The sequence below is a fragment of the Labeo rohita genome, chromosome 17 (genome assembly GCF_022985175.1).
Source record: "Labeo rohita strain BAU-BD-2019 chromosome 17, IGBB_LRoh.1.0, whole genome shotgun sequence".
Lineage (NCBI taxonomy): Eukaryota > Metazoa > Chordata > Actinopteri > Cypriniformes > Cyprinidae > Labeo > Labeo rohita.
In genome coordinates, this window is record NC_066885.1 from 17,650,178 (window position 1) to 17,677,412 (window position 27,235).

General features: G+C 36.8%; 1 protein-coding gene across 2 annotated transcripts in view; it reads right to left on the reverse strand.

Moving 5' to 3' along the window:
• Nucleotides 1–739: 739 nt before the first annotated feature.
• The window catches only part of msrab (methionine sulfoxide reductase Ab), a 36,137-nt gene continuing 9,641 nt past the window's right edge, over nucleotides 740–27,235 (reverse strand). For both annotated transcript variants that reach the window (XM_051132535.1, XM_051132536.1), the window contains 5 exons: nucleotides 26,674–26,742; nucleotides 24,014–24,133; nucleotides 22,218–22,322; nucleotides 11,570–11,676; nucleotides 740–2,629 (listed from right to left, as the gene is read on the reverse strand). In XM_051132535.1, coding sequence (XP_050988492.1) covers nucleotides 2,456–2,629; nucleotides 11,570–11,676; nucleotides 22,218–22,322; nucleotides 24,014–24,133; nucleotides 26,674–26,742 — 575 coding nt within the window. In that variant the 3' untranslated portion in view covers nucleotides 740–2,455. The remainder of the gene's footprint in view (nucleotides 2,630–11,569; nucleotides 11,677–22,217; nucleotides 22,323–24,013; nucleotides 24,134–26,673; nucleotides 26,743–27,235) is intronic.

Sequence of the window (27,235 nt, forward strand, 5' to 3'; positions counted from 1 at the left end):
ATTTTCATAATATGTCACCTTTAAAGGAACACTCCACTTTTTTTGAAAATAGGCTCATTTTCCAACTCCCCTAGAGTTAAACAGTTGAGTTTTACCGTTTTGGAATCATTCAGCTGATCTTCAAGTCTGGTGGTAGCACTTTTAGCATAGCTTAGCATAGATCATTGAATCTGATTAGACCATTAGCATCTCACTCAAAAATGACCAAAGAGTTTTGATATTTTTTCTATTTAAAACTTGACTTTTCTGTAGTTACATCGTGTACAAAGACGGACGAAAAATTTTAAGTTGTGATCTTCCAGGTCAATATGGCTAGGAACTATACTCTCATTTCAGCATAATAATCAACGAACCTTGCTGCCATACCATGGGTGCAGCAGGTGCAATGATATTATGCAACTCTGCTGGCCGCAACTTTGCATCTACACAAACTTAGTACCGGTCACTTTCAGGTGTTGTGTAATATCATTGCGCCTGCTGCACTCATGGTACAGCAGCAAAGTTCCTTGATTATTTACGCTGGAATGAGAGTACAGTTCCTAGCCATTTCAGCCTAGAAAATTGCAACTTTTAATTTTCCGTCCGTCATTTTCCGTACATGATGTAAATACAGAAGAGTCAAGTTTTAAATACAAAAAAAATATCATCATTATATATGGTCATTTTTGAGCGAAATACTGTCAGTCTAATCGGATTCAATGATCTATGCTAAGCTATGCTAAAAGTGCTACCGCCAGACCCGGAGATCGGCTGAACTCTAGGGGAGTTGGACAATGAGCCTATTTTCAAAAAAAGTGGAGTGTTCTTTTAAAGCTGCAGTAAGTAAATTTTGCCTCTTTGTCACCATCTCTGTTTAAATCCTGGAATTGCAGTTATTTGCGGAATTACCTTCTTTACGATGTTTGTGCATCAGGACAGCTCCTCAGCGCAAATCAATCTAGTGTTTTGAGGTATATTTGTGGCTGTCAGCCAACGCACCAGAGTGGATAGTCACTGTACTACAGAATTGTAGATACTATGACCTGGAAGTACGTCCAAAATGGTGACTAAATCAACGATCGCAAAGTTAGCTCAGATCACGTCAAACTGTGCAAATTGTTTGGGTAAGAAACAGGGTCCTCCTTTGTTAAGGTATAGTTCATCCAAAAATGAAAATTCTGTCATTAATTACTCACCCTCGTGTCATGGCAAACAAGTAAGACCTTCATTTGTCTTCGGAACACAAATAAAGATATTTTTGATAAAATCCAAGAGCTCTCTGACCCTCCATAGACAACGAGGATACTACCAAGCTCAAGATTCAGAAAGATACCAAGAACATCGACAAAATATTCAAAAAGTATACTTGTAGCTTCATAAAATTGCAGTTGAACCACTGATGTCAAATGGACTGTTTTGTCAGTGTTTTTGGTACCTTTGGACTTTGAATGTGGTAGGACCCTTGCTGTCTATGGAGGGTAAGAAAACTCTCAGATTTCATCAAAAATATCTTAATTTGTGTTAAAGGTCTTAGGCGTGGGGGTGAGTAATTAATGACAGAATTTTCATTTTTGGGTGAACTATCCCTTTAAAGCTCAAAAGCTACAGTCCACATTTATTGTAATTGTATGAAAAAGAGCATTTTCTTTGGTGCACTACAGCAGAACTACTTTAATATAACTGACATTCTATTATATTTTTGCTAATATTTTGAATTGGATTTAAAATTAGATTTATTTTTATATTGTTTTAATTTTATTCTTAAAGTTGCAACAAATTTTATGCGTTTTTGTCATCTTAGTTTTTATTCTTTTTGAATTTTGTTAAAATTATATTATTTATTTTCAGTTATTTCAGTACTTCAAGTTTAACAAAAAAAACCCTACCTGAAATAAAATGTAATTTTTTTTTTTTTTACTATTTTATTTAAGTACAGTTAATTTTATTTCAAGTAATGAAAATGCTTTGTGATGGTTTTCATTTTAAGTAAAAAGAGTTCACCCAAAAATGATTTACTCACCCTCATGTTGTTCCAAACCCATAAGACCTTCATTTGTCTTCAGAACACAAATTAAGATATTTTTGGTGAAATCTGAGAGTTTTCTGACCCTCCACAGACAGCACGGGTCCTACCGCGTTCAAGGTCCAGAAAGGTACCAAGAACATCAACAAAATAGTCCATGTGACATCAGTAGTTCAACCGTAATTTTATAAAGCTACGAGAATACTTTCTGTTTCGCAAAAAAAATAAAATTACAACTTTATTCAACAATCAAGTTGTGGTACTCTCCAAAATGGCGGTAGGGTGACGTGATATAAGGGTAATTAATGATGATATGCAGAAGAATATCAGAAAGAAATTCTTAGAAGTAAAGTCATACAGGTTTGGAACAACATGAGGGGAATAAACAATGACATAAAGCTCATTTTTGGGTGAACTATCTCTTTAAAATAGACAATGTCTGTGTGCCCTGAGTCAGAGTTCGTCTTTCTCTGCTCCAATAGAGCATGTAACACCGGTGCCCTTTAACCCACAGTATCCTTTAGGCACCTTGTGCAGGTATTGCTGGTGATAGTCTTCAGCATAGTAAAATTCAGTGTGCTCTCGGATCTCTGTGGTAATCTCACCCAGGCCTTTCTTAGTCAGGGCCTAGAAACAGACATAGAAAAAGAAAAGGTAAATGATGACACATTTTGATATGAAGAGGATAAATATGATCAGTGTCTAGGGAAAAGCAACTCATTTTGAACTGCAACAGCTCTTTCTTGTGCGTGTGTGATGTTAAAGCCAAACAGAATGTCCAAAACGGTTTCAAAGGGACATGAATGAAGTTCTGTCTCCCTCTAGGGGCCGCATCCATAAACTCCAGCAGAAAATAGCTTTAGGTTTTTCTAGTACAAACATAGAGAACAAAACACCTTTGAACATCAAACAGTATTTCTAAAGCTCACATGTAGACCTGAGGGAGGTGGATGTACAACAGAAAGAAAGAGGAGAGCACTTTTGTGCTTGCTTTGAGCAATTCACAACTGTCCTTTTTGAAATACATGTAGTTTCAGATCTCAGCCACTAGGTGGTGACAAAAGTCTGCTTCAGCTACTCTGCTTCTAATTTCATATCTAACAAAAGAGGCTGCATGAGATCCAAAAAGAAGCCCGGACATCAATAAAACAAAGATAGGTACACATAAAGCCAAAATTTCCCGTATTTTTTATTTTTTAAATTTTATCTGTGAGATAATGTTTTTAGAGGGTAAAAAATATGAGAATTATCTTAAAGGATTATTTTATGGTTAAATGTGCTACAGTGAACAGGAAGACCAACACACACACACACACAAAAAAAAAAACATTTAGCCAGGTGTGCATAAATTGAGAAAATTATGATTACATGCAATTTAATAATAATACTGTAAATATTATCAATTATAAAAAGAAATGCAACATTTTTCCATAATAAATAAATACATTTAGTCAATTTAGGCCAGTTACTACTACATTTACAACTATTATACAGCTTTTTTCATTATCAGAATGCATTAAAATGATCAAAATGATCAAAAGCTGCTTTTTTCTTGTGTTCACATAGAGCACATTAGTTCAAATAAACGAAAAAACAAAAACTCTAACACAAAATTATATTTTTTAAAAAATACAAATAAAAACATTTGTGCTAAGCCTATATTGGCAGGTCAAGTGCAAATCTAATTTATTTGCCTGAGTGGGCCTGGAGAAATGAAAATCCATATTGTTCAGCCTTGTTTATGAACCTTCAAACTGCAAATTGTTTTAAATACTGTGTATTAAAATCAGAGGAAGTATGATTTGGGAAAAAATGTGATGTGTGTATGGATATGGTGTCAGAAAGCTGGCGCTGTCAAAGCTCAGTGGTCTGTGTCTCTCTGGTGGAAGAGAACATTTCTGTGGACAGTCAAGCAAAGAGAGACAGAAAGAGCGAGAGACAGAGAGACAAGGCAAAGAGAGAGAGAGAGAGATATTACATAAGCATTTGCATATCTGAATATGCTTCATGTGACTCTGATGACTCAACTAATGTCACTAAGTGTTTCTGCATCCGCAAACACACACACACACACACACACACACACACTTACATCAATGCATGTTATTATTAGTCCAGCCATCTTCTAGTATATTTCCAGTCTTCACTAACAGCAGTTTTGCAAGAAGAAATCCCTTTATTTTCCCATCAGATTTAATTTCATATTTAATATATATATATTCCACACACACACACTCACAAACCTGAACATGTGCACGTTAACACAGTCTGAGTATGTTTTAACTGCAACAGCTTGTCCTACTTCTAACATCGCAACATAAATAATACATATTAACGCAGCTCTTTCTATGAACAAATTAAAATTTCGCTACACTGCAAAATTCCACAAACGGCTGTTGTTTTAGCTTAGCGAGCTACCTTATTGCTTCTTGTTTAGTCTCTGCTAACAGCTACAGCACCTTCCACATATCATAAGCTGTATAATTCCGCTGCACCAACAGAAAAGCATGTGTAGGTGTATGTATATATATCTATATATCTATATATATGTGTGATTCACTTTAGTGCAAACATGCAAGAGCAAGACGCCATAGTGTATAAAACCACAGTGCAGAGGCCAAGGCTGATCTTTGCATGTTCTGTGCATTTCCACACATGCGTGAGTGTGTGTGTGTGTGCATAAGATATAGTCAGGAATCCATTTTGTCATCCTTGGCTGTTCCTGCATTTTGTGAGAGGGAATAAGGCAGCGGAGGGTCATGTGACCTGTGAGAGGAGACAGATCAAAGTGTGAGAGCATGAGCGTCTATGTGTGTAAGATTACATGACATGGAACGGAGAGAGTTTTTTTTTTTTTTTTTTTTTTGGTGGAGCGCTTTTGGGAACCTGAACTAGCGAATAGCATTTTTGAATGGAAATTCAGTCTATTTAGGCCTGTTACGATTATGTTTAGGATTATTATACGGCCCTTTCATTATCAGAATCAGCTAATGTGCTTAAAATGATCAAAAGCTAAATTTTCTAGAGCACGTTGGGTTTCTTTATTCTTAAAGTCAATGTCAAATGCGGTTCAAAACCCACTTTGCTTCTGTAAACTGACATATTTCAGAATGAAACTGGATATTGCAACAAAAAAAAAAGATGGGATTTTATCCACCTGGAACTCATTAGAATAAAAAATGGTCTGAGCCAAAGAGAAAGTGACATTTTACAAGAAACTTGTTTTTTTTTTTTTTTTTTTTTAAACAAGACTATAGAAAATATAATAATAAAAAAGGATGTATGATCAATGTATGCTACATCTATATGCTCTATTCGTTTAATTAAAAATGTTTTTACATAAAAATGTTACATTTTACACATCTGCGTCCCTGGACCACAAAACCAGTCATAAGGGTAATTTTTTTTTTAAATTGAGAGTTATACATCATCTGAAAGATGAATGAGTAAGATAACAATTAATGTGTGGTTTGTTAGGATTACTTTGTTAGGATGCATTATTTGGCTGAAATTTGAAATTTTGAGTAAAAAAAAAAAAAAAAAAAAAAAAAAATTGAGAAAATCGCCTTTAAAGTTGTCCAAATGAAGTTGTTAGCAATGCATATTGCTAATACAAAATTAAGCTTTGATATATTTACGTTAGGAATTTTACAAAATATCTTCATGGAACATGAGCTTTACTTAATATCCTAATGATTTTTGGCATAAAAGATCATTTTGACCCATAAAATGTATTGTTGGCCATCGCTACAAATATACCTGTGCTCTAACTGGTTTTGTGGTCCAGGGTCACAATTTTATTTTGAGAAATTATTGTGCTAACTTAAGAGAATAACATAATTGCATTAGATTAGAAATTTTGATATTCACATCACATTTGTGCAACAACGTTTTCTTTAAAATAGACCCATCTCTCAACATTATTTAATCTAGGCCATGAAGAGATGAATCTCAACCACCCAAAACATAACCATAAAAAATAAATAAATAAAATGTTGATGTCTGCAGCATAACACGAGCAGATAAACAAAGAAAATTCATAAACTTCCATTCAAATCCCTAAAATAACTCCTCAGAGAAAGTGCTTCACTGCAGCAGAATTGTACCTCTACTCGATCTTCCTGCGTCTCGCTGCCTTTCACTACTGAATAAAAACTCTTTGATGTTCTGCAAATTCCTACATTTTATTACAGCACCCCTCCCCTCCCGAGCCACGGCGCTTAAAAGAGTGTTTCTTCCTCTCCCGCTCCCGCATTTCCTTCTCCCTGACTGCCCTCACTGATGGCAGAGTTTTGGGAGACTCTGATGGAGTGCAACTCTCAATGGGCGCTAATAATTCATTTCCCGTCTGCGTGTGATGTCGGTGTCTGATTCATCACCTGAATTTGACCTGATGGAAGTGTCCTCAAAAAGGCCTCATCAATCTCTTCACACTCATCACGTCTGTCTTCCATTTCAGTGTCCCTCTTCAAATTCTCACTCTCCACTGCCAGACAATCAGCTGTTCTTTTCCATAGTATGACGGATGCGAACACACATACGCTCCTCTGTATTTTTACAAGTCTCTGGACTAACATGTCTAATCTCATCACTGCCGCTTATGTAACCGAGCCGTTCTTCGAAACCACTTCAGATTCACTCTGCCCTCAGAGAATGAAGGATCAGGAGAGAAGCACAAGCATCAAATGCAGGGGAAGGCTATGAAGTATGGGAGATGTGTTGCTCTTTTAACAATCACATTTAAAATAGGTTGCATGTCATATCACCTGTTGTACAATATTCACACACTCCAGATAGACACTCAATAAATGGAAGCTTGCTCAGTTTAGACTTCTTTAAAAATCCTACCAAACATCTATTTATTGATTGATTTTTTAATTGAAGGTTTCATTTTTCATATCAGTCGATATTGATAATTATAACGATACATTTCAAATCTGTATTTCTTTCAAGTTTAAAGGCAGATTTTAAGTTAATTGTGTTTTTAAACTACTCTTCATGAACAGGACATGACAAACACTGCACGTTTTTGAATTCTTTGCACTTTTCCAGTCATTTTTCCTTATCTTAGAAAAATGTATTTGTAGAAAAAAATGTAAAAGAGTGATATTATTTCCAATCTTGAAACAGGTTTGTGTTGCCTGACTTTGATGACGTGTATCTTCAGTTTGCAGTACAGCCTGCAATATTAATAATATTACTTTTTTTGTCTCTTAGAAATGCACAGTAGCTTAAGCTGACAGTGGTAGTACCTTGAGTAAGGATGCAGATGTAAATTTATGTTAATTACCAAAAACATTTGTAAAAATGGTAACAACCTCATTTTTATATGGTGAAATGTAATTTTTCTGACTGTTTGAGTTTTATCAAAATGAACCACTGGTTTTCCATAGTAGCACATTTAGATAATGATAAAAAAAAATGTAATCTAAATACATTTAGTATAAATGCATGCTATATCTTAATCACAAAAAAATACTGTTATTATATCCTGTATAGGGATGTAACGATATCAAACTCTCATGATACGATAATATTGCAATATGAAGAAGACAAATAAAAAAAGACAAATTTAAGAATTGGAAAAAATAAAATTTTGTACATTTTAAGCTTGAAATATTCTATCTAATGAACTTTGAGAGTTCAAAATTAAGAGCTCCCACCCATGTTCCTAAGAAAATCAGTGAATTGACTTGTACCTGAACTTTAAAGGGGACTTAGTCCTCTTCTTATTTGTGATATACTCTCTCAGTCTAAATTACACTCACGCTGGTGTTTTAGTAAGCGAAACAAATTAGAATATAATAGTAATAATCATAACAACAATGACAGTAATAACTATATATCGTAAAACAATTGCTCTGCTAAATAAATGAAAATTAATACTTCATAGGTATATTATTTTTGCTTTACACTACAGTAGGAAAATTACAATGCTTTCCTGATTTCTACATTTGAAAGAGATATTTTGAATTTGGACTGCAGTTTACATCACCCAGCAATTCATACTGCACTTTTAAGATTTTATTTTGACGGAAACGGCAGTAGAGTTTTAATTAAAACTCAAAATAAGGCAAAAATAAGGCCTAACTGGTGGCCGTTGCGTTCCCAAACGCGTGCGAAACTCACAAAAGCGGATCCGTTCTGAGGCGCCGTGAACAACGGATCACGAGTCTGAAACGTGCAGTGAAAACAGACTTGATGAAAGAATTAAGCCACGGTGTGCTTTCGATTTTAGTTTGTTTGACAGATACTGTCAAAGCATAATAGCCCAAAATACAATTTTAAAGATCTTTTATGTTAGAATAAGAAGTTTAAATGTATTTTAAAAACATCACTTTTTGCCCAGAAGACCTATTGTGTCGTTTCATATCGTCACGTAACCATGATAAGATCGAGACAGTTTTGATATCGTGATATCACGATATTGAAAATACCATTACATCCCTAATTCCGTCACAGCTTTAATGGATTTAATACGTCTACATTAAAAATATAATAAATTTGATATGAATATCCCACATTTCTGCCACAAAACCAAGTTGCAGTTAGTATTACTGTAGTAAATCCATGGTAAATGATGGCAATTTTTAGATTAAAAAGCCTTCTGATAGTATCATTGCGCACAGTATTTTTCCTATTTGTCAGTGCTGTTTAATCTGCTCTTTAAACTACAGTAGCTCTTTAAGCTACAGTAGTCAACATTTGAAGTGGATCAAAAAAGTCCATCAAAGTTGTCCTTAGACAAGAACGGGTATTGTTTTGGTTTTAGGACAACTTTGATGAAAGGTATTGATCCACTTCAAATGTTTACTAGTTTAAATCACAGAGTTGTTTGTATTCTTTGCTGAATTCAAGCACTTCACTGGATCTCACAGCATTGTTTAAACTTTGAGCTGAGCGGAGTTGAGTGGATAAACAGTTTTATATTATATTAAACACTTATCGTAAACACTTAAATGTATATTATACATTTATCGAACTCTTCCCTGATAGCATAGGTACATCTCGGAGACATCTATTTGACATCTGCATTTACATCTACAAGATGTATTTTTTTAATTGTTTGCTCATTTGCAATACGTCTATAGGATGTTTCTTATCAGATGTCGAATAGACGTCTATTAGATATCTTTAAGATGTTTATGATTTACATCTATGTAAAACTGACATCTTACAGACGTCTGTCAGATGTTTGTACACAGCAGTTGCTTTCCAGATCAAGTGATCTTTAACAGACATCTTGCAGATGTACATGTGCTATCTGGGTTGTTATCGTTTTATTGAGGAAAATTAATTTGCGATAATTATAATCATTGCTTTAATGCCCAGCCCTAGTTCCAGCCCAGTTTAACCCTTAGTGACATGCAGTCTGTGGGGTGTAACCCCTTCTGTGTGTGTGTACATTTAAGCTTGTGGGGTCACTGAGGCCATCAACAGCATGTCCGTTTCGGTCCCCTGATCTGATTGCGTCCCTTTAACCACAGCTGCCTCCCGCAAGCCTGACCTTTCCCCTTGATGCGCACAAGGCCAAGGCCAATAGGGGTCACCCAACCTCCCTGCCCACGCCTCATTCCCCTCACCCCCAAATCACATCTGAGCCCTAGAAGCAAGACCGATGACATGAGGAGCAAAGGGTTACCACAGTGATAGTTACCCAAGCTCCTGCTTCTCACAAAACAAAGCAGCATCACGCTAGTTTGACAGGGAAAACAGTCTAGCCATCCAGATGAGCTGCGTTCATGAGCATCCACAAGCGCATCTTTCTGACAGGTGTGGGCGGTCAGCGTTTGACAGTGGACAGTTTGAGAGCAGCAAAGAATGTAAGAGAGGTTGGGAATGAGACAAAAGAGGGCTTCTGGAGATGTGATGGGGAATAAAAGAAAATCACCATATATATTTATTTTATGAACTAAACTGAGTGAAGCATTTATGTACATTATCGTTCAAAATTTTGGTGTTATTAGGTTTTTGAAAGAACTTGGTGTTCACAAAGGCTGCATTTATTTGATCAAAAATACAATAAAACTATAGTAACAACCATAATACTGTAAAATATTATTACAATTTAAAATGTTTATTTTAATAGATTTTAAATGTCATTTATTCCTGTGATGGCAAAACTGAATTTTTAGCAGTTCTTCAGTCTTCAGAAATCATATCAATATGCTGTTTTGGTGATCGTCATCATCAATGTTGAAAATCGTTGTGGAATATGTGGAAACCGTGATACATATTTTTCAGTATTCTTTGATGAATAGAAAGTTCAAAAGAATGACTTATTTAAAAATAGAAATGTTACAAATGTCATTACTGTCATTTTTATTTAATAATTTCTTTTACTAGCCCTAAACTTTGGAATGGTAGTTTAACGTAAACCATGAATAAGCATAGTAAATATGATTCAAATATAAAAATAATGTTTTTTTTAATGGTAGTGTAACATAAACCATGAATATATAAATTACCAGTCAAAAGTTCTTGAACAATAAGATTTTAAATGTTTTTAAAAAAGTCTCTTCTGCCCACCAATCCTGCATTTATTTAATCCAAAATACAGCAAAAACAGTAATATTGTGATATATTTTAGCTATTTAAAATAACTGTTTTTTATTTGAACATATTTTAAAATGTAATTTATTCCTGTGATTTCAAAGTTGTATTTTTAGCATCATTACTCCAGTCACATGATCCTTCAGAAATCTTTCTAATATTCTGATTTGCTTTTTTAGCATTATTATGTTGAAAACAGCTGAGTAGATTTTTTCAGGTTTCTTTGATGAATAGAAAGCTCAGAAGAACAGCATTTATCTGAAATAGAAATCTTTTGTAACATTACGTATTTATTTATACAAAAAGTATTTATTTCTATAAAAAAAATTATACTGATTCCAAGCTTTTGAATGGTATAGTGTATAATGTTACAAAAGCTTTTTAATTTCAGACAAATGCTGATCTTTGGATCTTTCTATTCATCAAAGAATCCTGAAAAAAACATACTTAACTGTTTTAAATATTGATGATAATAAAATATTTACTTTAACAACAAATCCAGCATATTAAAATGATTTCTAAAGGATCATGTGACACTGAACACTGGAGTAATGATGCTGAAAATTCAGCTTTGAAATCACAGGAATAAATTACATTTTAAAATATATTCAAATAGAAAACAGCTATTTTAAATAGTAAAAATATTTAAAAATTTTACTTTGGATTAAATAAATGCAGGCTTGGTGAGCAGAAGGAACTTTAAAAAACATAAAAAATTGTACAGTTCAAAAACTTTTGACTGGTAGCGTATGTACAATCTAAAAACAATAAAAGTCTATGATACGTCCTCGTTTAGATAGCTAAGTAAAATAAAAAACAGTAAGTAGTAATAAAATGTTAAGAAGTAGTAATAAATAATGAAATCTTAAGGAAAATCTAAAAATAAAAAATGTTCTATTGTTGCGTTTGAAGGGGATAGGTGTAGAGGTTATAAAATATCATTAACTCATTATAAAAGCAACAGAATTCAGTGGAAAATTTGTTTGTGTGCGTGTGTGTTTCAAGTTACTGCACCTCCTGGTACATATGCTTGCTTCTCATGGCCAGCTCTTGCTGTTCAGGGCTGTAGGTGTAGATGGCAGAACGATATTGCGTGCCATGATCATTCCCCTGTGCCATTCCTAAAAAAATACACACACACACACACACACATATATATATAAATGCTTTAAAAAACTCCCACCACAGAAATTCACAATCCTGTCAGACACACTGTATACATCAATCTTTTAAATAACGTTTCTAATATTAGCAAGCAACATCCAATTCCGTTCTGATATTACTGCAAAAAAAAGGAAAAGAAAATATGAATATTTTTGTCTTTGAATATTTTCCCCCTTAGTTAATATATGGAAACATGTTTGTGTTTTCCAGTATTCACTTGTCATTTTCCTCCACTGTGAATTCACTGTCTCTTTCTGCAGAACTGGATCGGCCATCTTGCCATGAGCTCTCTACCACGCAGTGCCTTCTGTAGCTCTCTCTCTTCAAAGGCCAAAGTGCTGCATTCTGATTGGCCGGTCCTTCAAAGTGCCAAAGCGACAGTCACTGACCTTCCCTGTGACCCTGAGGCCTGAGTGTCATCACAGCCACGTTATACTGGAAAATGTTTCTAGAAAGAATTTTGGATTTGGACACTTAATTAACACTTGCCACTGCACAGGCAGAATATCAAACCATCTGCAGTTAACACACAGTTAACTTATTAATGTGAAATGTGAAGAGTTTCTGGTTTCTTTAAAATAAAATCCTCTTGGTTTGACATTTTGTTATATATAGCAATGGCATTCAGATGTTTGACTTAACTGGTCAAATACTTTCTAGGGTCACTATATATCAAAACCCTTAAACCAACTCTTCTCATATGAGTAAAAAAGGAGTTAAAAACAAAAAGGGAACGATGAGCACTCACTGTACTCCACCCGAGACAGAGAAGAGCTTCTTTTTTCAGCCTCCATCACGGCGCTTAGTTATTATTGATGATCCTCCCTGCTCAAGCTGAATAATATACAGAATCTCTCCTCTCAACGCACAAACGCCGCACATGAAGCGAGAGCGGAGAACGCCGTCAGCGCACAAACAGGGTGAGAGCGGAGAGCTGGGCAGAAGCTGACTCCATAAATGTCACACGCAGTCTCTCTCTCTCCATAACATGGCTCTCCCGCAGGAAAACTATTTCTGTTAATGCAGAGGTCAAGAAGCGTCACCCTTTGCTTTAGATGGAGGGAAAGATTTACTATGTGTACTTGTGAGTGAATAAGCTGTACGCGCACGTGAAAGCACACACACGGCATCATCCAGACAGATACCAATCCTCTAAGGCTGCTTTGACCAATCCAGACATTTGAAATATCAGCACTTATGTGGCTCTCCTGGAGAGATGATGAGGAAGGAGGAGAAAAAAAGATTTGAAAGGGTGAATGGAAAGGATAAGATGAAAATTATATATTTATTGCTGTTCAGGTTTTTTGAAAAGGGCTTGAGGGACATTAGTTCTCTAGAAATAAACACAGATGTTACTTAAAGAGACAGTTTACACAAAAATTAAAACTGTCATCATTTGTTTACCCCATGTCCTTCCAAATGTATAATATTATTTCTTCAGTAGAACACAAAAGCAATGTCTCTGTGTTTTTGTCAATGGTCACCAAAACTGAATTGTCGCTATCATTCTTAAAAATCCTTAAATACCAAATTAATTATCAGCTTCTATTACTTTTCTAGTATTGGCTAATATTGGATATTTAATTAAACGACCTTTGAGGTCATGTAAAATCCTCTTTAAAAACTTCATTTTTAAAACTATAATTTAACAGTAAATTTAATTGAATAATACTCTAAAATAGCAAATCTCTAAAATAATATCTTTTTATACCATACAATATAATGTTGTAATGTTTTAATCCGTAGCATTTAAAATGACTGATTTAACTTTTCAGAAGAGTATAACATTTTAATATTGGCCATTTATTGGTTATCGTCAGAACATGAATCATACACTACCAGTCAAAAGTTTTTGAACAGTAAGTTTTTTAATGTTTCTTTCAGATTTTTAATGTCTCTTCTGCTCACCAAGCCTGCATTTATTTGATCCAAAGTACAGCAAAAACTGTAAAATTTTAAAATATTTTTACTATTTAAAACAACTGTTTTCTATTTGAATATGTTTTAAAACGAAATTTATTCCTGTAATTTCAAAGCTGATTTTTTAGCATTGTTACTCCAGTCATATGATCCTTCAGAAATCACGATTTGCTGCTCAAAAAGCATTTATTATTATCATTATTATTATTATTAGTTAAACAGCCAAGTACAATTTTTTCAGGTTTCTTTGATGAATAGAAAGTTTCTGAAACAGAAATCTTTTGTAACATTTTAAATGTCTTTATCACCACTTTTGATCAATTTAAAGCATCCTTGCTAAATAAAAGTACTAATTTCTGAAAAAGAAAAATTATTCTGACTCCAAGCTTTGGAATGGTGTAGTGTATAAAGTTACAAAAGCTTTTTATTCCAGATAAATGCTGATCTTTGGACTATTCATCAAAGAATCCTGAAGAAAATGTACTCAACAGTTTTAAATATTGATAATAATACTAATAAAAAATGTTTCTTGAACAGCAAATTACCATATTAGAATGATTTCCGAAGGATCATGTGACAATGAAGCCTGGAGTAATGATGCTGAAAATTTAGCTTTGATCATACGAATAAATTACATGACAGTGTGCTTGTGTTGTGAAGCCTGTGAACTGACACCAGAGATCTCTCAAAAGCTACATTTTCACTGTCACACAAAATGTCAATCATGTGTCACACTGATGGCTCTGAATCTCAGTTTATCGCTTTACTCGTGGACTCCTGATAAAACAACTGTTGATAAAACAACGTCTAACCACTGAGGAGGCTCAAATGTATGACACAAACTGATGTAAGATATTTGTATTTTATAAAGGGAGTTCGGCTATTGTGTTTGTTTACTAAGTTGATGGACTATGTCCACTTTTTGTGTGTGCGAAGGTGCACGTGTGATGCTCGCGCGAGCGTGTGTATGTTTGTGAATCTAAGTGTGTATGATGCAGAGAGTGTATGTGTGTGAGGGGTTGTTCAGAGCACTGTTGTGTGTGCCCTGTGGGTACGGTGAAGCAGTGTGCGTGCGAGAGCAGCCAACTAAGAGGAATGGTGCAGAGCTGGGTCTATTTTTACACCTCTTATGCAACACACATACACACACAAGCTCACAACCTCATTCTTTCGCACACACACAAATTCTTACACTCTCCTTACAAATAAAAATACATGTTTTAAATGTGTTGCAAATGTAATGTTTTGTATATATATGTGTGTGTTTATTTTTAATATGTATGTACTAGCATTTAACTAATCTAAAAAGAAATCTACCAATTTTTCATTGCAAATAATTCTTTCATTCTTAATTTCCATGCAGAAAAGACCTTTCTATAAATTACTGTAGAAACTAGATTGATATCTGTAAATAAACATAATGGCAACATAAATTGGTGCTGTTGGTATCCAGACCTAATGGTCAAAAACTGAAAACAAAACTGAAGTGTCAGAGCCATGGCACAGTGGGTAGTGCAAATGTTCATGACAGTAAGAGCCATTGTGCTTGCAGGGATGCAGGTTTGAATCCAGATCTCAATCCTGTTCTCTACCCCTACATTTTCTGCTTTGCCATTCACTCTACTACAATTTTAAAGCAATGACAAAATATAATTAAATAAATAATAAAAAACAGCAATGCTGCTGCATTAAAGAGACACTTATTAATTTTTGTTTACGTTGTGCTGGCTGTCGTCCTTAGACTAGCAGTGTGGAACTATTAAATACATGCAAGAAGTACAAGAAAAATAACGAAAAAAGGTACAAAGGTTGTCACTGGAGTCACCTTTGTATCTTATTTACCCTTAAAAGATGCATTTTAGTACCTTTTTAAAGGGTACTACCCCAGTGACAGCATTTGTACCTTTTTTCCGAGAGTGTAGAGATGAATAGAGTAGTATTTGTTTCTTATGTTTACCAAGGCTGCATTTAATGGTAATATTCTGAAACATTATTACAATTTAAGATTAATGTTTTCTGTTTGAATATATGGTAACACTTTGCAAGAAGTTTCCGATAATGTTAGTTAACGTATTAACTAACATGAACAAACGATGAGCATTTATTACTAATCTTTGTTAATGTTAGTTCACTGTTAGTTCATGTTAGTTCACAGTGCATTAACTAATGTTAACAAACAACTTTTGATTGTAATAATGCATTTGTAAATGTTGAAATTAATATTAACTAAGATTGATAAATGGTGTAGAGTTCATTCTTATTTCATGTCAGCAACTAATGTAGTTAACTAATGAACCTTACTGTAAAGTGTTACCAAATATATTTTAAAATTCTTAGCAATTCTGAAAACAGTTGTGCTACATAATTCTTTTTGTAGAAACTTGTTTGTTTTTCAGTATTCTTCAAAATAACAGAATCTATTTGAAAAATACTGTTTTGCTGTCTTTTACTGTGATTTTTGATCAATTTAATTAATCCTTGCTTAATAAAAGATTTTTTCTTTTTTTCTTTCTTTCAAAAAATCAAAAACACCTTACTAACCCTAAACGTTTTAACAGTAGTGTATGTACAATAACATATATTGGGCTGAAAAACAAAGCAACAACAACAGAAAACATCCAAATTGGTCTAATATGCCTGAAAAATAAGCTCATTTTCTTTATTTCCTCAGTAAACAAATGTTTTAGGTTTTTTTTCTAGCAAATCCACCCCCTTTTTTTATTAAAAAAAGCATTTCTTCAACCGTTTGTCATCTATTCTCCATAAATGACCTCTGTCGGCCCCTCCCCCTATAGCTGATTGACAAACTGTAATGAGCCCCCCTCATTGGGGAGGGGCAGGGGTCGAGGTCACCCCCCGAGAGGCACGTGCCCATTGCAGACTGAACCCCAAAAAGACGAGGGGGGGATCTTAATTTAAAAACAGTCTTTTCTTTTTGTCCCATTTGGTGGCTTGTGGACAAAATGCTGTTTGTGAACCCAATAACCTTTGTTTTCATCGCCAAAAAAAAGAGTGTTGATGAGTAATTAAAGAGATCCTGCAAACAGCTTCGCTACGTAATTAGCTTGCACATCGATGTTTAGCTTTTCACGGCTCGTATACACAGCAAAGGTGTCAGTCACAGGTTATACACCGAAGGCAGGTGGAAAACTGGATTTAACGTTTACAGGCCTAGGAGATTCTAGATCAACCGCTACTTTTGAAAGAGACGTCGAGCGCCTGCGTCAGCCATCTTGTCTCTCCCCCGCGCGTTAATGCATCTCTCTGACGCAGCAGCTACATAAATACTGCAAATCGAGAAAAAAACATGACACGATAAAAGATGAAAGTGGTAAGACAGAAAAACGAGGACAAAGGAGGAGAGAAACCCGCCCTCTTGCCTTTCATTGTTAGCGGAACGAGGGAGCGCGGGATGGCGGAACGAAGAAAGTGACTAAGAGATAAAAGCGGAGGGTAAGAATGAGGAGTCACTGCGGAAATGCTGATGGGATGATGGTGAGGGGGAGCGAGGGATGGAGGAGAGAAGGAGCCGGGGATGGGGGAGGAGAGGAGAGGAGAACAGAGAAGATAAGATGTTGTTATCCTGTAGACAGACTGAGAGCCCTGGGGTCCGCTGGGAATGGGGAGGGAAGGAGGGGGGTCTTTCTTAAACAAGGAAGTAACAAACTGCTGAGGCGATCATGTGTACGTGTGCGCGTTTCTCTGGTGTGTGCGTCGCCGCTGCACTTCGCTCTGCGCTTTGCCACGGGCGATAGAATTGTTACACTAGCTTCAGTCATTTCCTGTTCGTCAAATCCATCCAGGAACCCAATTTTCCCGGCTTGCCTCTCCCCTCCCTCGGCTTCCTGTACTATCTTTGTCAGCACAGCCAAAGATGTTGCATGACGGCATGAAATGCAGCCTATATTTTTAGAAAACGAGCGTAGGGTATAGGGAAGCTACCGCACGTTTGCAATACCATGACCTAAAGACTCTGGCAGAGCAAGTGTTGCTGGGTATGAGATGGGGGTACGAAGAGGAGCGTGCTGGGAGCGTTCAATTGGCTGTGGATGTTGCTATCCCAGCCGTGATTGGACGATTCCGAAATCATGCTGCTGAAAGCAGAACCCTTTGAACTGTGAGACAGCAGCTGAATACACAGGTCCCTGTGCACGACGGAAACGAGCGTGCACGTATGCAGCCAATGAAACCTTACACACTTGCAGTTTCATACTGTACTTGCCCGTGATTCAGAGTAATGACAGACGCACACGTGCACAGATTCACAGTTGATTCGGTGTGAGCGTTCGGGTACGGACAAATGGAGTGTGGGTTAAGCATGCATGGATGAACAGCCTACAGAGACGTTCCCGATTCTCAGTAGCCAATCGCAGCGCAGCGGGCCGCGCCAAAAAACACAATCTGACACTTCTGTCACGCACATGGGCCATGCTCTTCATCGCGCTTCTCTACCCAAACTCCTGCAGGGTCATGAAACACGGCCTAAAAATGCCAAACGGGATGTGGAGGGACAAGTTTTGCTTTAGTAAATGCTGAAATGTTGCTTAAAACCTAGTGCACATTTAAATGTCAATACAGGTGAGCAAGTTTTATACATTCAGAAGACATGTTCTCACTTGATTCTATAAGAGTGTGTGTGTTTGGTACAGATGGGTCACAGTAGTTGAATAGGGGGCTTGGGCCCACTTGGGATGTATGAGGAAATTTCAAAAGTGTGATTTTGTTTGGCCTTGAAGAAAAAAAAAATCACGAAAAAGTCTTGTTCATTTTAAAACTAATTATAAATATGTGTAGTTATGTGAAGCTCTAAAGTATTAAATTGAGTAGAATGGCTAAAAACCTCTCATCTCTAAACTGATCCTTTTTAAAGAACCACTACTTCCAGACAATTACAGACTTCAAATTGTCTGTTCTCTGATCATTAGATTTGTTCTGTAGGCTTTTTGGGAGGCTTTTTGGTTTTGTGCAGTAGAAGGTTATATTTTTTTAGCCTGTATGCTTGTTGACAATCTATAATTTATCACAATAAAAGGGTGCAAGCTCTTGCTTGAAGTCTACACTATTTTTTTAAAACCTGGTCTATGTATACAAAAGCTTTTTAAGATGAAGTGTCAAGTTAAAAACGCTTCGGCTTTAAAAAACGTGTCTTGAGACCTCTGCTTTGTGTTCCATTCTATTGCAGTCTGTCTACCTGTTTTCTAATGCTAGAATGAATCTTATGCAAACACCCCCTAAGAAACACATCAGATCGGGTTGGGTAGACATCATCCTAAGCCAGTCTAATTATACAAAACATTCTTAAAAGGACAGTTTATTTAAAAAATGCATTTTGTCATCATTTACTCACTCTCACACTGACATAAATCCATATTTTTTATTCTGTGGAACAAAAAAGAAGATATTTTTAAAAACATATTTTTGTCCACAACGAAAGTCAATATTGTTTGGATCCCGATGTTCTTCAAAATATCTTCTTTTGTGTTCTACGGAGAAAATGATCACAGATTTAAAATTTTCAGTGAACTATTCCTTTAAGACCAGCTAGTCGATCAGCTGTTCAAATAACCCACAGATTAGTCAATTTTGAAAATATGTATCCGCACATACCTTGTATTTTTATAGGTAAAAGAAAACAGAGCAAGGTAGATGTTTAATCACATTTGAAGGCCATTTCTGACAACTAACCCTGGCTCCTATGAGTAATTTTCTGCTCTTTACTTTCTGGGGCGCTCTGGCTGACAGGGTGATGGTGTCCTGGGCGACTTTTTAAAGTTCAGACACCTTAAGAACATGATGTGAATTAGAGAGCTGGCACAGAACCGAACACAGGGTAATCATGTCAGCTCAAACCGATGATTTGACACATGAAAGATTCAAAGTAGAAAACCACTCCGCCATCCTTAAAACCACACTCTGACTCAGTTTTTAGGGCGTGTCGTCAGCTGGCAGATATACAGACATGCATTACTGATCCCTAAAGGGAATTTGTACACATTCCAGGATGAATACATACAAACAAGAAAGTTATTAGAGGGCCTGACTGAAGGAACCATAGACATCATATAACCTATTAAAGAAGAGACTGTAGATCCACAGTACAGCTGACGAAGGAGAGCTGAAAAGTGTGTGTGTGTGTGTGTGTGTGTGTGTGTGCGCTTCAGGTCCTCAGGGTCAGGCTTTATGAATGTTTCAGAGGAGTGTCTCTTCCTCTCTTCTCTCTCTGTTTCAGGGTGACTGAACACAGAGAGCCAAACAACAGCTTCATGCTGCAGCCACACTGTTACATCAGACAGACAGACAGACAGTCGGAAAGATGAACAGAGAGACAGAAGCATAGACAGATAGACAGATAGATGGATGGATGGATGGATGGATGGATGGATGGATGGATGGAATGATGAACAAAAAGACAGAAGGATGGATAGATAGATAGATAGAGGGATGGATGGATGGATGGATGGATGGATGGATGGATGGACAGATGGAATGATGAACAAAGAGACAGAAGGATAGACAGGAAGACAGACAGACACATGGACGGAATGATGAACGGATAGATAGATAAATGGAGAGACAGAAGGATAGATGGAAGGATAGACAGACAGACAGACAGACAGACGGACGGACAAAATGATGAACGGAGAGACAGAAGGATAGATGATAGATAGATAGATAGATAGATAGATAGATAGATAGATAGACAGACAGACAACTGGAATGATGAACAGAGAGGAGGACAGATAGATAGACAGATAGACAGATGAATGGAATGATGAGTGAAGAGTAGGATAGATAGATAGATAGATGGACAGACAGACAGACGGACAAATGGACGAAATGATGAACGGAGAGCCAGAAGGATAGATAGATAGATAGATATAGATAGATAGATAAAAAGACAGACAGACAGACAGATAGATGATAGACAGACAGATAGACAGATAGATAGATAGATAGATAGATAGATAGACAGACAGACAGACAGACAAATAGACGGACGAAATGATGAACGGAGAGACAGAAGGATAGATAGATAGATGGATAGATAGACAGACAGACAGACAGACAGACAGACAGACAGACAGACAGACAAACGGACAGATGCACAAAATGATGAATGGAGAGACAGAAGGATAGATAGATAGATAGATAGATAGATAGACAGATAGATAGATAGATAGATAGATAGATAGATAGACAGATAGACAAACGGACAGACGGACGAAATGATGAACGGAGAGACAGAAGGATAGACAGATAGACAGATAGATAGATAGATAGATAGATAGATAGATAGATAGATAGATGGATAGACAGATAGACAGACAGACAGACAGACAGACGGACAAACAGACAGACGGACGAAATGATGAATGGAGAGACAGAAGGATAGATAGATAGACAGATGGATAGATAGACAGACAGACAGACGGACAAATGGACAGACGCACAAAATGATGAATGGAGAGACAGAAGAATAGATAGACAGATAGATAGACAAACAGATGGACAAACGGACAGACGGACGAAATGATGAACGGAGAGACAGAAGGATAGACAGATAGATAGACAGATAGATAGATAGATAGATAGATAGATAGATGGACAGACAGACAGACAGACAGACGGACAAACGGACAACATGATGAATGGAGAGACAGAAGGACAGATAGATAGATAGATAGATAGATAGATAGACAGACAGATAGATAGATAGTTAATAGATAGATCGATAGATAGATAAATAGACAGACAAACAGATGGACAAACGGACAGATGGACGAAATGATGAACGGAGAGACAGAAGGATAGATAGATAGATAGATAGATAGATAGACAGATAGATGATAGATAGATAGATAGATAGATAGATAGATTTTTATTCAGGCTGTGTGTCTATTGTACTGCTTATCTATGCTTCTCTCTCTAAATTCGTCATTCCAACTGTCTGTCTGTCTGTCTGTCTATCTGACTGTCTCTCCCTCTCTTTAAAGAAAGAAAGAAAGAAAGAAAGAAAGAGAAAGAGAGAAAGAGATAGACTGCCTGGGATCAAACACACACCAAGTCTTTCAGCTCAACCAATTTATTGAATGGAGGGAATTAATTTTTCTGTAATTATATTCTGGGTACTTTGAGTCTCATGCTTAGTGCTGGATCGCAGGCAGACATCAAGGTTGATTTATTCTCAAATGAGGACCTGAAGGACAGCACAGACGGCAAATATCAGCTGTACGTTCAGTATTGGGTCTGTTTCTAGTGGACTGGAGGAATAGGTGACGCTTGCACTAATGCACACACACACGCGATGTCTCTTTTCCTCTCATGGCTGAATTGGTCTCAGACACATTAACATAGCCTGTCTGAGGCTGTTCTAATTCCCGCGAGATCATTCTGACCATCCAGCACACACACACACACACACACATGTACAGGGCAGTGTGAACACAGAGATGCAGCCGTGTTTTAACCTCATGAGGCCGTTTACTTTTGGACCACTGCATTTCGTACCCAAGGGTCTTTCTATGGACATCTGTGAGTGCATGTGTGTAGATGTGAGGAAATAGGTGTGTTTGTTTACCTTGAGTGGGGTTATGGCTTTCCCAGAAGACTTTGAGAAGTTTCTCTAAGCTGACGTCTTTAGGAGAGAAGACCACTCGCACTACTTCCGAGTGCCCTGTTAAACCTGGAGAGAAAAGCAGAAAAAGAAATTAGATCATTCACAAAAAAATTTGTGGGATTTTTAATTAAATTTACTGTTGTTAATTAAATATCATTCTTGTGTTCATTTAGTGAAGAACTTAGCAATAGCAACAAACATACAATTTTATTCAGCAACAATGCATTAAATTGATAAAAAGTGACCATTAAGACATGTATATATTGTTACAAAAGATTTCTATTTCAAATTAAGGCTGTTATTTTGAGCTTTCTATTCATTAAAGAATACTAAAAAACGTTCAAGCATTTAAACATAAACCTTCATCATAAGAACGATTCTGTCAAATGTGTCCAAAATTTTAACTGCCACTCAAAGACAAAACCTTTCAAAAACAATTGTGTAAAACTGTATGTGCATATACATTTGCTGCTCTTACAAATAACAAAGCCTGTCTACATATTAACCCCAACACCCAACGCAATTCTGACAGCCTCAAGTCTTCTCCACACTACACACTTAAAAGAGCCTGTGTGAGAGTGTGGAGAGAGCCAACCCTCTGCAGATCTGCAGTCAGAACCTTCTCACTGGGACCAGTTCAGAAACTGCAACATCACAGCTGCATCCCTCCCTCCATCTCATCTCTTCTGAACTGTCTGGCTACAAGTAGGTCATACAGAGGAAGGGGGGAAGGGCTGCAGATCTGGGAGAGAGCAGTGCACTCTGGGTAGTTCACTGCAGATGAAGGGAATGTTTTGGTAAAGGCTGCAGCGAAGCACTAATCTGGGTACAGTGAAGCTGCTGCTGCTCTAGTGTTTGTGACTTATGGTTGGGAAAAGTGCCATCAGAGACCTCTTTGATATCAGAGGTGAACAAGCATGTAGCAGTGAGGATATGGGGGAAAATGTATTTGGGCATGTGTCCACATGCATATCTATATTTGATTGGCTGTGTTTGTGTGACTGGGACCAGTGTTGGAGAAAGTTACTTTTAAAAGTAATGCATTAAAATATTGAGTTACTCCCTAAAAAAGTAACTAATTACGTTACTTAGTTACTTTTTATGGAAAGTAATGCGTTGCTTTACTTTTGGGTTATTTTTTAAATCTGGACAGGGCTTGCTTGTTTGTTTTTAATATAAAAAGTTCTGTTTTTGGCAAATGTAAAAACCTTTTCACACCAAAAGCCTCAGGCTTTCAGAAAAGTGAATTTATGTCTGTACAGTAGACTGCAGAAAAAAAAAATCAATTCTTCAGCAATATAAAAAAAGGAAAACAAATGTTAGATTATCTTGAGTAATTTTTGCTTATTAGTATGGTTGAATTGGATCATCGTAATTATATTACGATGTAATCGTAATATTACATTGTAATATAATTACGATGTAATATTACATCGTAATTACGATGTAATATTACATCGTAACAGATTCAGATTACTGAATCTGTTTTTTGTGAGTGAGATGAATTAATGCATGTTCACATTTATTGTAAAATAATATCTCACTCCTGATTTCTCTCAACATGGGGACAGGAGAGCTTTTAATCAATAAATGGGGGGAAAAGTAACTGGCGTTATTTATTTGAAAAAAGTAACTCAGATATTTTCTTGTCAATTAAAAAGTAATGCGTTACTTCACTAGTTACTTGGAAAAAGTAATAATATTACGTAACTTGCATTACTTGTAATGCGTTACCCCCAACACTGGCTGGGACTCACCTGAACACACTTCATGGTAGGTAGGATTAGGTGTGAAGCCCCCAGCATAACCCACTTGTGTAGAGAACACACCAGGAATCCTCCAGAAGCGCCTCTCTGCTCCCCAAAAACAGCCCATACCTAAACAGAAAGGGACAGAGGCTGAATCTGAATCTTTTGTGAACAAAGCACTCAACACATACAGAAATTTTAACAAAATGTCCCTTTTGCTTCCTCTACAAATCCTCTCTTGACCCAGTTCACCCAAAAATAAAAAAAATTATGTCATTAATTACTCATCCCTATGTCGTTCCAAACCTGTAGGCCTTCATTTATTTTCAGAATACAAATTAAGATATTTCTGAAAAAATCAGAGAGCTTTCTGACCCTGCATAGAGAGTAGGGCTGTAACGCAGTAATACACAGAGCCGTAAAGCACTGACAAGCTACGCCAAAATCACGCGCAAAATCGAATCACGATTTTGGCGTGCGTTCAGTGCTGGCTCTGTGTAATACACAGAGCCAGCTGAACGCACTGATGGAGCTTTACTACTAATCAAAGTACCGGCTTCATTGACTAAACGCCTCACGACATCGTGCGATTATCGTTACAGCCCTAATAGAGAGCAACTCAACTGACACGTTCAAGGCCCAGAAAAGTAGTAATGACATTCCATGTGACATCAGTGGTTCAACCTTAATTTTATAAAGCTATGAGAATACTTTTTGTGCACAGAGAAAACAAAATAATGACTTTATTTAACAATTTCTTCTCTTACTTGTCAGTCTTACAGATTTGGAAAGCATGAGGGTGAGTGATTAATGACAGAATTTTCATTTTTGGGTTAACTATCCCTTTAAAACAGATTAAAATAGAAATTAAGGCTGCAAGCAGCTTTGGAAGGTCCCTCGCACACATAAATATGCATTTAAAGTGGTAAATATAGGACTAATATGTCAAAGTCATTTATATGTGCCAAACTTCCTGCTGCCAGCTGGAAGCACTATGACTATATCTGAATATTGGCATGTAGATGTCAAGCCAAGACTCTGATCAAACATATGAAGTCTGGCACAGACTAAACATGGCATGTTTAAGTCAGTGTAAAACATGGCATATTCTATTGCTAACAGGTGGCGTTATGATTATAACTGAATATTGGCCTTTAGATGTCTTCAGGCCAGAACTCTTACTAAACATGTGAAGTCTAGTGCAGATTGGACATTGCATGTTTAAGTTAATGTAAAACAAGTCATTTCCTGTTGCCAGCAGGTGGTGCTATGATTATAATAGCATATAGGCCTTCAGATGTGTCAGGCCAGGATTCTGGACAAACACTCTTATGTGATGTTTGGGGCAGATCGGAGATTGTATGCCTGAATTATAACATAACTTCCTTTTACATGGTGAAACATTGAACTTTGTCAGGCCAGCACGGACACACGCTTTAACGAAATCTCAAGATTTTCACAATTTAACACTACAAAGGCATTTAGAATAGACTCACCAAATATAACATTGATGTCATTAAATTTCTAGGAGGGGATTGTTCAGAGCATAAAACATGCTACTTCCTGTTGCCAGCAGGTGACGCAATGACTATAACTGAATATGGGCATGGCCATGTGTTTAGGACAGAACTCTTATCAAACGTGTGAATTTTGGTGCAGATTGGACACTGTATGCCTGAATTATAACAACTTGTAAACCTGTTTCATGGCTAAACATTGAAGTTTGTAAGGTCGTCACAAACATGCCCTTCAATGAAAACTCTTTGCAATTTATCGTCACAAAGGGTTTAAGATTACACTGACCAAATTTGGTGTTGATCTATTTAAATCTCTAGGAGGAGTTTGTTTAAATACAATGCCTGAAAATGGCAAAAACGGCACAAAGCTTGATGTGAAAATTAAAAATAACAGACTTTCTGTTGGATTTCGTACATTGTACCTGGGGACTTTTTTGTAGGTATTGGTGTGTTACATGTGTCTACCGAATTTCGTACATGTACGTGAAATGTAGCTTGAGGGGCACTTTGTTGAAAGTTTATAGGTGGCGCTATTGAGCCATTTTGCCACACCCACTGCTGAAACCCATATCAGAAGTAAATTTTCACCAATTTGGCGTGTGTGCAAAGTATCATGAGTTTTCGAGCATGTTTATGCCCTCAAAAAGCAATTCAGAATTAAGAAGAAGAAACTGAGCAATTCCAATAGGGTCCTCGAACTATCTGTGCTCAGGCCCTAAAAAGTTATTTTAAATGGCAATATTTTACAATATCACTATTTTTATTGTATTTTTGATTAAATGCAGTCTTGGTGAGCATAACAGACTTCTTTCAAACACAACCACCGAACCTTTGCTATTGTATGGGATTCAATTTTAGTTATGCTAGGTAGTCGTCTATTTAGGCAGCTCACTAGGTCTTGGAACAGTACTAGTATGTTTGGACAGTGACATTTCAACTGATTCATTTAAATGAGCTTTTAGCCACATTTTTATGGACACTTGAAAACAAGAAGTCAAGAGGAGAGCTGGAGAAATGAGAAGCGAACATGACCCAGGCTGGACTCCAACCCATGTCTCCCATGAGCCACCACTTCAACACAAGTGGTACTCTAGTAAGCAATACGTTAATTGCACCCAAGGAAGTCTGGAATATGATCTTCTCCAAACTCACCAAACATGATCATCTCCATGCCATCAGGAAAAGGCTCCATTGTGGGGTTCCCATTTGCTGCGTGCTTTGCTGCAGAAACAGAAAGACAGAAATGTAAATGTTCTGTAATCAATGGGGTGTACGTATGCACGAGGTGGCGCTGTTCCAGATGGTGGGACTGTCAGACTGGGTTCTGTAGTAAGGATTACTGCAGATTTGCCTGGTCTGCTCAGGCTAAGCTGAATCAGTGCTGCTGTTTCTGCAGTGGGAGACACTTAGCAGATTACAGTGCTGAACCTCCCCCCACCCAACACACATACACACACACACACACCTCTAAACCATCCAGAGAAGGTCACAAACCACGAGTGACGTGAATGCATCGGAAGGAGACAACATCAGCTCTCTGAAAGCCCTGTGGAACAACCTGCAATGGATTAGGCCACAAGGGAGAAAAAAGCTGGACAAACAAAATGTTTCCTGAGTTGGATGGATGAAGCCAACTGTGCCATACTGGAATTAGAGCAGTAAAGAGGAAGAGAAAAGGGGCACAGATGTGGGGAGGATTAGAGCTAAGAAGACT